General features: G+C 38.0%; 1 protein-coding gene across 5 annotated transcripts in view; it reads right to left on the minus strand.

Annotated features, from left to right (window-relative positions):
- CACNB2 (calcium voltage-gated channel auxiliary subunit beta 2) overlaps nucleotides 1-14,848 on the minus strand; it is a gene marked incomplete at both ends in the record, with an annotated part of 243,356 nt that overhangs the window by 114,694 nt on the left and 113,814 nt on the right. Inside the window, one exon of one of the 5 annotated variants that reach the window (XM_082298426.1) lies at nucleotides 4,099-4,149. The exons of the other annotated variants lie outside the window; for them this stretch is intronic. Coding sequence (XP_082154552.1) covers nucleotides 4,099-4,149 — 51 coding nt within the window. Of the gene's footprint in view, nucleotides 1-4,098; nucleotides 4,150-14,848 lie in introns of those variants that run through there. 5 annotated transcript variants of the gene reach the window in all.

The following is a 14,848-nucleotide window of genomic DNA, read 5'->3' on the forward strand; positions in this document are numbered from 1 at the left end:
AAGCATGTTTTGGTCACGAAGATTTTCAAGGAAACTCTATCCTGATGAAGAGAGCTGCTGAACTGTGTATTTATAAGGCTGTGGGAATTGCACAGAAATGATAATACATACTTGACTGAGGACTTTGTCAAACCAAGAAGACACCAAATTACAATTACTGCATCTGTAAGCCAGTCTTTCTACAGGAATCCTTTGGTCAGCATGAGCTTACTCAAAGTGAAATTTAGCTTTTATATCTAGAATTACTAGCAGAGCTTTAAAATTACATTTTCTTCTGATACTAATACTCTACCACTACCATTAACTAGCCAGCTAATGATTTTTAAGAGATGAATATTATAAATCATCAACCTGAGATTTGCAGCTGCAAAACATTCAGAAAAAAAAATAGATGTTTATACCCAGTAAAATACTTCAAAATGCAATGTATCATAAATGAGCTGAAGAAAAAAAAAGTTGTTTAGTGACAGCAGAAGTAATGAAGCTTGGGTTCCCACACACACCTCCACAATACCTTCAGCTCTCTCTCATTTTCCCTACACACCACATGCTCTGTACCCTCAGCTCCCCTCCCCTCCCCAAACTTCCCTTTCTGTGAGCTGAACAAGAGAGAGTGTTTGTTTGATCTGTTGCAGAGTTAGGCTGTGCTCCTTAGCTGGATGGATGCTGCCTTCCGGATGCCAGAGGAGGCCGGAGAGTGCTCTCCATCTCCCACACTGGCACGCTGAGGAAATGGCTTTAACAGCTCCTCCAGCCCCCAAGAAGTTCTGCTATAATCACTCAGTACTTCTGAGACCTCTGCAAGACTGGTTTAAATCGGCCACTGAAGTTCCTGAGAAGCACAACTAACAGATGGAAAGTGGGATTGCATAAATCTTGTCTTAGGAAATACACCTAAAAAATCAGAGCTGTTATACAAAGACTGTCCGCACGCTTTAATACTCAGCAGCTTGTTTAAATATAAGCTGATGCCATGAGCAGCAATGCAAACATTTAATCTGTCAGTCAGAAAATTTTCAAATCATCGTCACAGAATATTGGTTGCTCTTATTAAGCAGTTACAAGTACAGTATAAACCACAGGCTTTTGGGCTGTGTTCATATAGCACCAGTGGTGCAAAAACATTTGTAAAAATTTTTTAAAAAAAAATTTGTACTTATAACAAAGGACTTTAGGGATCAGTAATTAAAATATTGCAAAAATTTATATATTCGTATGTAATTAGACAATCTATTTTCAAAATTCTGACACCTTCTGTATTTTGGCCCACAGAAAAAAAAAAGTACAAATATTGAAATAAAGCACGGCAGTGGTTTAATAGCCTATAAAATGGGTATCTGAATGCAATTGAAGTTTCAAGGCACTTTACCTCCTGTCCTTTATAGCCTTTTTTTTTGTGGCAGGTCCACCAGGGATCCCAGGGATCCCACCAGGGATACTGGGGAGAAAATAGCAGAATTTGCCCTTTCAAGTTTATGAATTCCTAGGCTTGTTCGCTGCTATTTGAAAATGGAATAAAAAATATCAGCAGCAAATATATATTTCACTGATGCTAAAAACACAAATTCAGGTAAATTTGGGTAAATTGGAAAAAGGCAGGGTGCCACTTCTCTGCATAGAGGGTGAGGAAAGGACAAAATGTCCTTATACTTTCTGGCAGTTACTAATGTTTCCGTACTTCAGAATTTCTATGTTACAATGACTGTGTTGGTGGTGAAAATGTATCAGTGGTTTTGCAGTAAGTATTCTTTCATTTTATCCTCCTGTAACATTTTAATTAACTTGAATACATCAGGGGTCAATTTGTTCCAAGGGATATCCTGAAATCTGGCAATTTGGAAAAACGTACCCATGAAACAGTTACCTGAAGTTCTAGTCAATTATACAATTTGAATCTACTTTGGATGCAACAACTGCCATTCAAGGACTGTCATCAATAATAAATTTACTTAATTATTCATGCCAACAATATGAAAGTTCTCAAGGTGTATCTCTTCTTTAATCTTTCCAATTACTTTCCTCCTAGATACTTAAACAATCATTTTTTCAATTAGATGATGTCTGAGAACTAGTACTGCTAAAAAAAAGGCTAATTTGCAAACACAGCTTCCTGAAAAATGCTTCTGAACAAGAAGTGACTGCAGCCAAAATTCACATTAGCAAAGCTAAATAGTCTTCCCCTCATGACATATCTGGAGACTAGCATAAAAACTGAGAAAACATGAACAGAATAGTCATAAACTATCACTTTGAAAGGAGGGTTGGCCAAATGTTGAGAAATCCATGTACATGGCTGAATCCCTTTTATTCCTTTCTATCTGTGATTCACTTCACATATCTTTTGCTGCTCCTCAGTTCACAAGAGCTGTACATCCACAGCACCACTTCCTGTGACCCCCTTACCCCATCAAACAATAAGTTCTTCCTCCATCTAACAGGACCTCTATTACCATGCTAAAATAGAACTTGGACTTCTTTGTGATGTGAGGGAAAAGCTTCATTTTCCTAGATAGATCAGATAAACACAGCTTCTCCTTGAGGACATTATTTGACAACCAGCAGACAGAAGCATGAAAATGCTGCATGGATACATGTACATTAGTTCTGCTAAGTTTCAACATCAGATTGCTTCTCTTTATGAAAACAATATTTTCCAATTTGATTTTTTTTTATTTTACAACAACCTTCCCCCTGCCAAAAAAGCTATGTTCCATTTTCCCCCTACTTATATTGGGACTGTCAGAGAACCCCAAAACATATTATTCATCAGAACTCTTAATAATTGCTTGTCTATAAATTAAAACAGAAAGACTTAAGCTTTTTACTGCATTAATTAGATAAGAAAAGACTAAAGGCAGCTACAGCTATGGTTGAACTTGATGACTGAAAGGGTCTTTTCCAAGCTAAATGGTTCTGTGATTCTATTAGTAGCTGATTTCTACTATCCTGAACATCGACGATGAAAATTAGTCCAGTGGAATTGTATATAGTAGTTGTACCCATTCCTGCTTTGTGGCACACTTCCTGTCAGACCCACTGTTGCATTACTTCTCCCACAAACATAAGAGCATAGTCTAATTGGAATAAAAAGAAGCTGTTCATAAAGATAAGTTGTCCATAAGAGGAGAACAGAATGGATATTAGCAATAATTAATCAGTTTTCTATGTGGCGATTCCTAAATAACCCAGGAATAGCAATGATCCAAACCTGATTTCCTTGTAGAAAAAAACTCTAGAGCAGCTGTTACACAAGACAATGGCCTCTCAAAATACGTTCTCAATGCTCTCTCAAAATAACTCTGGAAAGCTACTGTCATGCTACTGTTCTTTTACTGCAACTTTATTGAAATCTCTCATAAACATTATAGAAAGAAGCAAGCTTAAGCCAAACATTCAGCTTAAATTTATGTTTGTGTTAATTTTATTTTAATCTCTATCCTTTATTCTATACAATGTAAAAAGAAAAAGCACATCCATTAGAACTTTAAAAATAGTATTTGTTATCTAGTTAAATTTCATTTCACAGCACAGCTGTAGTGGGATGTCTTCTACTAAAAGTCCCTGGCCCCAGGATACACATATCTGGTCAAATGCTGCCAAACCAAAACTCAGGAATGTGTTACAACCTAACCCAAACAAAAACAACAGAGAGTATAACATTTGTGTCTGTAGAGCGAATGTACTTCAAGCTACTGCCAGCAGAGAGTCCCATTGCTTTCATATTGAGAAGAAAACAATTTAGCACAATCCCCAAAATCACAGAACAAACAGCAAGCCACTTCGAAGTACTTTAATAGGTTTAGAGACAGAAGCCCTCAGCAGCAGCCACCTGCTTTCCCTCCCTCTCAACTCATTTTTTTTACAGTTTTTCCAAACTGTAAGTCAAGTTAGTATGTTTCAAAAAAAGAAGCTCAAAAGTATGGTTTGGACTTCCACAAAAAGGCTGGCACATTTCTCCAAAAACATTTCAGCTTGGCTAAATGAGAACAAAGTGAAACATTTTAACTGTAATTAAGTTCACTTGCAAGCCAGCCTCTACATTGTAAAATTAAAGGGCTCCCCGAGCATCTGGCCTGCACTCCTGCCACATATGCTTACCCCAGGAGCAATGTGCTTAGTTTGAGGAGACATCAGGCGTCTGTCAAGCATGTCAGCCTCACTCCAAGCAGGCCAGCCCTTCCAGCAGCAGGAACACTTCTCACAGGAGCAAAACCTCCGCCGCAAAGCAGCTCACCAGCGAAAACTTCAGCGAATCAGCCCGCATTGACCATTACTGGAAATACCTGTACTTCCAAGGCCTGGTTTACAGGGCCCAGCTTTTGTCTGTACGGAGCAAGGCTGTTTGCTGGCGATTTCTCTCAGCTGTTGATCTGATTCAGTCCCTATGTTAGGGACAGCTCAGCAGAGAGCCCGTCACCATCAATTACCAAGGAGGAGTGGGAGGGCTCTGTGCTCATGGTGACGACAGCCGCTGTAAGGATGAAGCCTGCACACTTCCTGGAGTAACATCACACTTCATTCATCTCAGAAGTATGGCTTGCAACATGCATGGCCCGCTGGTAACACACAACTGCTGTGCAGCCAGAAACAGGAGAGGCATCTGAGCATAAACACCACATAATCAATTTATTGATGCTTCTGGATACAGATCTTTTTTTGTTCTCCCCCACCCACAGAGATATTATGCTGGAATTTCAAACTGTAAATATCAATTTAAGTTGGAAATTTTCTTTGTAAAAGGAAAATTCTCCTTGACTATATCTAAGGTAGAAGACCTGTTATAGTAGAAGATACATATAAATGAACCTTAATCATGATTTTTATATAAACTACCATCCTAAAAAACTCTCACTAGACATTTCATCATGGCAATACTTCTATATATTAGCCAGTCGACTGAAATAATCAGGAAAACCTACATGCATTATATTATTGGCCCTAATGAGTTTAAGAATTTGCAAGATTAAGGTCAACTGGCTTAAAATAAAAGCATAGGTTAAATGTAATTAAGGACTAAAGATACATGCTTGCATTGGTTGGAGGCTTCTAGAGGTGTAGTAAAGAGGAGAAAGGAGCAGGCAGCAACAGGCAAGGAATGATAGGAACAGAAAAAGAGCTCCAGAGAAGCCACTTTCCCCCTCTGTTACCACTGAGATAATGAATGCCGAGGCAGTGACTCCCCAGAGTAGCAACAAGGACAAACATTGTTTTGGCTCCAGCTGCTCAGTGAGCTGGGCAACCTTCTCCTCTGCCTATGCCTCAAGACTGGTCTGTAATAGGCATGCGAGGCAAGCAAAGGCCCACAAAGTCCAGCCTCTAGTCCATGAGAGCTGAAAATATTGTCTATTTTCAAAGGCCAAGCTCTTAATACTGACTTTGTAGACTCGGTAAAGTCGACACTACTTGGAGAGAGAAGGGCAGACCATACCTATGTCTCACAATAAGTATTAAACCAGATATTTTGTTTTCCTTTTAAACAGAGACTTCAGACTGGCTTCCATTTACATGAACTGGTTCCTACACATTTTTTCACACAGCCACTTTTAAGGTGTACCAAGATTGATCAATATAAAGTTATCCTCTTAAAATGTAATTTCTTATTTATATTATCTGTATACAATACTGTTAACCATTCTATCTCACTGAAAAAAGAAGTGACTTTTGGTTAATACTTGATCAGGTGGTTGTTTTTTGCAGTGGTTTTTTTGGTTGTTTTTTTTTTAAGGGGACTATGAGAATGCAGGATTCTTAAAATTTTACCATGGTTTCTGAATTCAGTATTCATGTTAGGTCCACTTTGGATGCCAAAAGAGAATTAAATAAGTAGAAACCTTGCCCTTATTTCTCATGAAATAGACATTTCTATCTACCTGAAATAGACTGAGCAAAGAAAAATACACAGAACATTGACAACCTCTTGCATAACTTATTTTGACTTCCATAGCGCACTTCTAGGCTGGGTATTAAACTCAAAATGTTGAAACAGCTACTGGTTTCCAGGGAAGCAAACAGTAAACTTCAGCAAATACAATTTTAGAAGGCTGTGAGAAGAATAGCAATTTCTGATGCAATACTGTATCAACAATGTTGGGGGGTTAACAGTAAAATTACTGAGCAAGCTTTTTAGCAAAGTTATTATCCTTAAAAAGTTTAACACATGGTGTGGGACACAAATACCTTGAGGCAAATCAGAACTACTCTGAAGAATACACAGTCACAGTCTCAGCTGCAATATCGCAATTAGGACGGAGCAGCTCTCGTTCCAGAGGCTTATTTTCTGCCCTTCAGCAGATTTTACAGAATACTGACACTAAGCTTGCAAGACCACGCTGTCATCATGGCAAATTTTGTATCACAATATTGAAACAAAAGAACTTTGTAGTAGAAAACACAGTAATGAGACAATTCAAAATGTAGAAACAGCAATAGGAAAATTTGCCAGTACCAATCATAGTTTCAAAAGCTCCCTAAATCTTCCAGTAACAGAATAGAAACACCTCTTTTTCTTCCTTTTTTTCCTTTTTAATTTTTTTTTTTTTTAACTTCTGAGCAGCAAACAGCATGGAACTAGTATACAGTAAGTGCTAGATGACTTCGCCCTTTTTTGCCCAAGATGGTGAATCATCACCTAAGAAGTACCAGATCTGTTAAAAGGTATCTGCTGTGTAATCTGACAAATTAAGGTGCCTTAGAACAAAGACCTTCAACCCCTCACAGAAAAACACATCTTTATTAAGAGAACAGGAACACAATTAATTCAGAGATTAATGTTTTGATTCATTCTTTAATCCTGTATAGTTCTAATGGAAGTAGCCTGAACTTCAAATCTTAGCACTCTGTATTTACACTGTGATTTCATCAAAGTCTCAATTTTAAACACAACTTTATGAAATCTTACTATGTTTGGACAATAAATGGGATTAAGCACATGAGAAAATAGAAGTACTGATTAACTAAATACTCAGTAACATACTAATAGAAGCTTGCTTGTAAATGTTTAAGCTGCTTTGGTTTTGTCTTTCTGTGTAACAAAGCAAGATGGATGTCAGTCTATACAAGTTCTTGTTGGTAAACCAGATCAAAAATGAGTTGTTAAAAGATCACACAGTCAGTAACTCAGAAGTGCTAAAACCTTAAAACATATGAGTAATTTTTCTCATCACCAAGTTATTGTGCATCAGCTGATCCATGTGTGGACATGTGGGCATGCTTAGCATATGGCAAACAAATTAAGGCAATTTTTTGTCATTCTGCCTCATTATGAATTATGTTATCTGACATTTGCTGATGGGTATATGCATGAACAGGTAATGCATAGCAACTTGTAAATCTGCATATCTAATACATATATATATATATATATATATGAAAATTTTTCAGTTTTGCCTTTCCTTCCCATTTTAAAGGCAGATAATGTATTTGCTTTTCTCCAGTTATCTCAGATATCACATTTGCTTTTATTCAGCTATCAAGTATCTCATCAGTCTTACAAAATTTCTCAAAACATAACTTCTTGTTTCTGAGCTGCCTCAGCTGGCCCTCTAGGTATTCAAGTACCCCATAAAAAGAGCTCAGGTTAAGTTAACTACAACCCAAGCTGTTCTCTTTTCCTAGTTGAAGGTGAATATTTATCCCTTTGCCCTTCCTATAAGTGACATGTTATCAGCTCTTCTCACCTGGCCAGAGTCAGCTTCAGAAGAGTTTGCTTTCCCCTTTTAGAAGACTCAAAGTCTTTCCAAAAGATGTCAAGGTATTAAAATCCCTCATTTATTTATCACAACAAGACAGCAGAACACTGTATATGTCTATGCAAAGTTGATATATATGAATTTTGACATCTAAAAATTTTTGTTGAGAAGAGAGATAATAAATTAGTCAAAGCTCACGCAGAGTCAACAATTCAGAAGAAAACAGACCAGACACAGATTTTTAAATGGTTCCAACAGCCTGCCCACAGGAAACACACAAACCCACCCAAGCCCTGTCAGCGGGAGAGTGCTCAGCTCGCCAGCACATGTCAAAGTTCACGAAGGTTTCTGAGGTTCATCCTTTCCCTCTCAGACCTGTACCAAAGGGCCAGTCTGCTCGCTGTTGTGCACACTGACTGACACAGCAGGTCCCAGATGAGATGCTGGGACAGCAGCTGGGTGGTACTTCTAGTCAAAGACAGAAAACACCCAGCACAGTGGGGGCTGAGCTTTAGGTCACTCACTGATCACTTTCCTAGTACACTCTGCCCAGTTCAAGTAAAGGACACAAACAGGGTCTCCTGCCTCTAAGGAGAAGTTTGTTCAGTACCAGATTTAAAGTCAATCTCTTGTTTTTCTTTCCGTGGCCAATGAAAAGACAACTATTTTCTATAAGTGGGAGAGGGCTGCAGATGAAAAAATTGTCACAGAATAAAGAAGAAAATTCTGTAACGCCTAAATATTGTAAAATAGGTTTTAAAGTTTGAAACAGGTGAATACTCAAGCCAGCAGAGTTACTTGTTATAACAGACAGGGAAGAATTTGGTGAGTGTTTTTTAATAAGAGCAATCTGACTTGGAAGCCTACAGGAACAAAGAAGTTCACAGCTACGTTTTACAGCTGAAAAGCTCAACTGCCTGGCTTATCAAGAACTGTACCTTGATTTTCCGCATTTTTGACCAGCTAACTTGAAGCAATTGTCTTGCAAATTGTTGCTCCTAAGACCATCAGCTACATCTGAGAGTGAATTGTTGCATCTTCATAGATGCTGATCATCTGGAGTTCAAGTACACACTGCTTTGCAAAAATCAGTTTAGTGGAAAAAGAGGGATTCCACCACTCTAAACACACTCCCATTTTTTCATGACACACCTTACCACAAGATTCACCAAGTAGGATCAATGCATAACAGCACTTCACAGTTAAGTGTTGGTTAGGCAAGAGGGTTCACAGACTATCTACAGTTTGATTTCAATTTCTGCAGAGAATGAGCTTCAGCACTAGATGAAATTTTAAGATGGCACTGAGAGATGTGTTAGGAAATTTACAGGAAACTGAGTGCAGCACATAAAACGCAAACATCACATAAATCAGCTAAACTAAAGGTTTAAATAAATTCACACTACTGCTGGGAGCAGAGCTCTTGGTCCTCTCCACTTCTGCCCCCATCCCTGGTACCCCTGGCAGGTGCTTCTGTCCCCTCTGCCATCCCAGCACTGGTCAGACCCTTCTAGGAGGACAGTGACACACCTGGCTTAGTAAGAAACTACTTGTTTGTTTTGTGGGGTTTTTTTCAGGTCATTAAGATGAAATGCATAAAGGAAAACAAAAAAAGGGGAAAGGACGCTTGTCATGGTGGGGCAATTCCATCACTGCAAAGCCTTACAAAATAACCCACCAAAGGCATAAAATCCCTTTGTGAGTTTAATTTCTGTTTTGTGATGGATAGCAATAGCTATGTAATGTAATCCTGTAGCAGTTCAAAAGCAGAAAACAGATCTACTTCAAAAGTATCTCACATTAAAAATATTACTAATTAACCACTCCCCCACAAATACTTAAGCAAACAGAAAAAATTATCGTTTTTAAGACACATACACTTGGGCTTAACATTTAAATGAAAGGGGTTTTTTTTGTTAAAAATCATTCATGTCATATTTTTCCCCACTGAAGTACAAATTTAATTCCATCCACAGCGAAAAAGGCACATCCCTCCATCCGTATATTTCAGTTTTATACTTGTAATAGCTACAGACAATGTTAGCTTACTGCAGTCTCCTTCAATGTTAATTCTTCTGAAAATGTTCTTATTGGCGTGATCTGAAGCCCATAAGGCTCTCTTTGGTTGGCTTTAGATTAGGCCCTTACATAACTGCAACATCTGGGGCCCATTTCAACTATGCAAATTCCAGCAGACACAATTTCTGTGTGTATAAATTAGTTTTTGTTTAAGAGACACGTGTAATTTGGAACAGCTAATATATATTCTCCCAGAAAATAATGAAATAAATACTGTAATTTTGTATGATATATACCCCCAATGTATTCCGGTGTGGCCATTTTTTTAACTTTGGTGCTTTGGAAATTAATATCCATATCTGCACAGGGGATAAGAAGCACAACAGGTCAGTATTGCCGCAGCTGGAACTACTGGAAAGTGGAAGACCCAGGGTCAGTACTCTTCTCCTACTTTATTTCTATGCAAAGTATAAAAAGTATTAGATATACTGTGCAAATTCCAGATCGATCTGTGATCTTACTCAGGAGCAAAGAAAGCAATCTAATATTCAAGTACAAAAGACACACTGTACCATTGCAGAGCCCACACAAACCAATAGTTAATATGTGAGTGAATGTGTATTTGTCTATCAGCAGCTCCTCAGTGAAGTTTGGAAGGGACTGCTATCAAATAGTAAGAACTCCCCACACAACAGCCCATTAAGCTATATGTAATGCAGAAGTATGATGAACTATTATAATTTACTTTCTCCTGAAGCATAATTTTCTTCCAGTTAAGAACAATTACAAATTCTTGTTAAGTTGCTTTTTTTCCTACTGACAATAAAAAACACCACACAAGGATATCAGTATCCATCCTTGTAATTGCACAAACAATAAAATGTTAACAGGATTATCACTAAATCCTTGCAAAGAATTCATTATTACTACTATAGAAAAAAATCTTGCTGAAATAAATGGATAAGTCAGAACTACTACCCAGTAAGGTGAACTGATCTACAGGGAATCAGAGAACAGTCTTCAGATTACAGCTTCTAAGATTATATCAAAAATAGGTCAGTACAACCGTTCATTATAAGCACTAAAAATATGCAATTTTAAAATTATTTTTCCAACTCCTATCAACAGGATAGGAGTGGATTATTCACACTATTTATTTCATGTTCTCCATTGAAGAACCATTTATCACAGAATACTACAGCCTACAAATATCTGAGATTATCTATCTGTACTGATAGAAATCATTGTTTATTAGGCTGATAATGCAGAATTTTCAGTGATCCTTCGCAAACAGCAGCCTCCACCCATGAATCTAAAAGGTACCGGGCTTTGCAATTCACATTTCAACACTATTTATCTGGATTAGGAAAGCTATTACTTGCCAATTAAGACATGTAAATAGGCTCAAGAAAACAATTCTAACAAGCAAAAAGAATGGTAACTTACTCTTTTTAATAATAACAAACACTTTAGTTTGGATTTTTTTGTTTTAAGCAGGGAAAGAATGATAAAAACCACAGTCATACCAAGCTTAAACTAAAATATATTACACACATAACCTACTTTGACAGAAGACTAGACTGCAAAATAAAGCAATTAAGCATTTAGTCAACGTTAATTTAATTCCCTTGTCCTCACCTACATAATCATATTCTCTTTTCCAGGGAGCTCCGACATTTTTCAGCACTCAGACACATGAATGTTTACTGATCTACTACTTTATATATAATTTTTGTGCTCTTTTTTCCCCTGAGTATTTGGGCCCCAGGCTTCCTGTATTGTTCTGAAGCCCATGTTATTAACTTGTGGGTTTTATTTTCTGAGAAGCTCATCATGAGCATTACCTATAGCTTCAAAAATTTATCTCCACAATAAGAAGGACAGTAAAATGAAGGGAACCTTTTTCCCAGTTTTCAGATAAGACTTTAAGCAGGCAGAATTCAGGCAAAAGGGGACTTTGTATCGCCTCAATATTTGAATCTGGAGCATGCAAACATCTTGTTGCCTGTAGCACCAAAGGTTGGTGTGTAAGAGAAAGCCTCCTGCTCTCAATACCAGTGCCTCACCTCCAAGCAACTCACAAGAAGAAGAGAACCTCTTGTAAGGAATCTTATTAGACATGAAGAAAATTTGTCATTCACTCACATGACAATAAAAAAGAAGAAAGCTTTTTTGAAGTAGAAGAAAAGTGCTAATTAATAGGTAGAACAGAATTTAAATGCAGGCAAACCCCTTAAGGCAGGAGCATCCCCTCCTCTTGCATTTTGATCTAAAGATCAGTTGTCAAGAAAAAACTTAAGCCATCGTAACCATCTGCTGTGTAAATTCAGAAACCATATTGCTGTTGAGTAAGTAACATACACAGGAAATGACAGAATTGGACCCAAAAAGTGAGTGCATACAACATATTCTTGGAATACAATTCCATTGAGAGCCAGTGAGCACACATTAAATAGAGCTTAGGAATAGTACCACAGCTGCAGTTTTTGTGGCAGTATTCATGGGCAATAAACTGTTATGTGGAAGGATATCACTGCACACTTGCTTTGTGCTTATATTTCTCTCTATTTCTGCTAATGGCGAATATTGCAAACAGCTAAATATATCTTTGATCTAATTTGGTACAGCATGTTTTATGTCAAGTACTAAACTAATAGATGAGGGAAAGAAACAGAAGAAAAGGAGATACACACCAAGTTCTCCAACTTTCAAAGTTAGCTTAAAGGCTGATATAAAACATAACTCCCAGGAAGCGTCATGGTGCTAAACTGCCCCTAAGCCCCCTTGAGGGCTTAGAGATCCCTCTGCAAAGTCTTCCAGGGAAGGAGGTTGGTGTTAAATATACTTAGAGTTGCCTTTTCATTCCTTTTATGTTTTTCTCTTTTAACTCCGGTTCTGTTCTTGTGATCAAGGACTTAGCTTTCCCTCAGGTAAAATAAAACACAAACTCTTGTGTTAGCGCACAAATTTCCCAGAAACATCAAACCCAAACGTGTGATACTAAGTGCAACCACTCCCTTTATATTACTCTACACAGGAGAAAAAAATGCACAAGGAACTGCTGTGCATTTTCACTAAACTGCATAGGTCAGTACAGATGTTTGTACTGTCAAGCCCCAGGTTGTAGGAAGGACTTTTCCCTACTGCCCTAAACAGTGCTTTTGACCATGAACTAGGCAGCTGAGGGACAGTCCAAGACAGCAGGAACTGCCCTGGAAGTTACATTATCACTGCAAATAGAGACTTCAGCTGGTAAGTGTTATTTTATTTTCCTCCCTAATATAATTCAGTCCATTTTTCCCATGATTATTTCCTTAATATTCTCCGTGAGTCAAGGACATGATATACTCTACTTTTGAACCTCATTTTGCCTATAACTAGAAGCTGCAGTAGACACTGCACTTCCTGTTTAAATTTGCTGTATAGCTAATGCTACTACTTTGTTTTGAAAAGTTTCATTTTCAACACAGAATATATTTGTGAAAGTACTATTTTTTAAAAGCAGAATATGGAGTCCAAAGAGTCTTAATATTTTTTGACAGTGCAATACCACTGACTGCATTTCAGATCAGCTGTTCAGCTAAAAAAGAAAATTATTTTTCAAAGCATCTACTGCTATGTGAGTTATTAAGCACAAAATGACTTACAAATGATTGCTAAAATGTACTCTTGGCAATGCAAATGCCATCTTTGATAAAAGGGAAGAAATGGAAATGGTTCTTAATAAACATGGAGGTACCTCGAAGCGCTGGAGAAAGATCATGACTTTTCCTCCTGTCTCACTGGGCTCCTGGTCCACTCCTCGCAGTTAGCAGGGCAATCACTGCAGGGCCCCAGGAGTAAAATTGGTGGCTGCTCTCATGGGACAGTACTCCTGGCTCCCCTTAGTGGAGTCTAATGCATTGACATGCCTGGACCATTCTCCTGAACCAAAGTCAACTGTCTTGGAGTTGCCAAGTCCATAGTATTAAACTCTCTTGGTTGAATCCAAATTGTCCCACAGAATTACCACCTGGCCTGTGCTGTCTAACAAGTGACACCAAAGAGCTGCCTGGAAGTCTGCGAGCTAGTCCTGGCCAAAAGCACACCAGGGACTGTTCTGACAGCTCTACAGAGTTGTGCTCCTTTGCCAGGAAACTTCTTATGCTTGTCAGCTCCCACTTACGGAAACAGTCTTAGTGTTAGACAGCTTCAGAAACTCCTACAGGCAAAGCCACACCCCAGTTATGGCCACAAATGTATTTTAAAATGCCTTCAGGTGATTGTTTCACCATAGTTTCTAAGCCAACTCAATTATTTCTATTTTATATCCTCACCTGCTCATCTAGAGTTTTCTTTTAAAAGACAGACTCTCATTCCCCCAGCTGGCAGGGCCAGGCCATCAGCTGCTCATGGAGCATCTCACATCTCTTAAAGGCTTTGAAAATTTCTGTCAAATTTGAGCACAGCTAATATCAGCTTATTTCTGCTCTGAACCTTCTTACTTTTTCACTTCTTAGTTAATTATTTCCATAAAGATTTGAGAATGTATGTGAAAGAAAATTTTTAAAATGAAACAAAATTGTGTTGGATGCAGCACGGTCATTTAAATGCCTCGTTGGTTTAATGGAGTTGGTGTTTGTTTAAGACCTGAGTTATATACACATCTTGGCATTTTACACACAGGTTTATTTTACCACATTTCCAGGCATTTTACACACAGGTTTATATTTGTTGATAACATCCATTAAGAAAAATACATATTTATCTTTCTGCAAATGGGTTTATTTCTATAAACCTCTTTAAGACAAATTTTCCCTGATACAGACCCACCCACCACCACTGCTTCCCTTCTCATCACCTCTCCGCACAAAATTTCATTAACTTTTAGACACACAAAATATTCAAATCAGTATAAGAAAATACAGATTAAATCACACATTCACTTTGGATCATCTGCAGAGAATTTCAAACTTCATGGCTCCCCAAGCCTGTGCCCACTCCTGTACAGCTGCAGTGAAGAGGTTTGGGTGTGGGGTTTTCTTTCGTTTTTTATTGTTGGCCGATAAAAGATTTCTGTTGCACAGCAAATCAAACATATGAAATCTGTGCGCTTCAGCTCCAGACGGTGGTCAGAATCAGAAAGTAATCAGAGACAGGAA

This window comes from Coloeus monedula, assembly GCF_965178545.1.
Source record: "Coloeus monedula genome assembly, chromosome: 1".
Classification (NCBI taxonomy): Eukaryota; Metazoa; Chordata; class Aves; order Passeriformes; family Corvidae; genus Coloeus; species Coloeus monedula.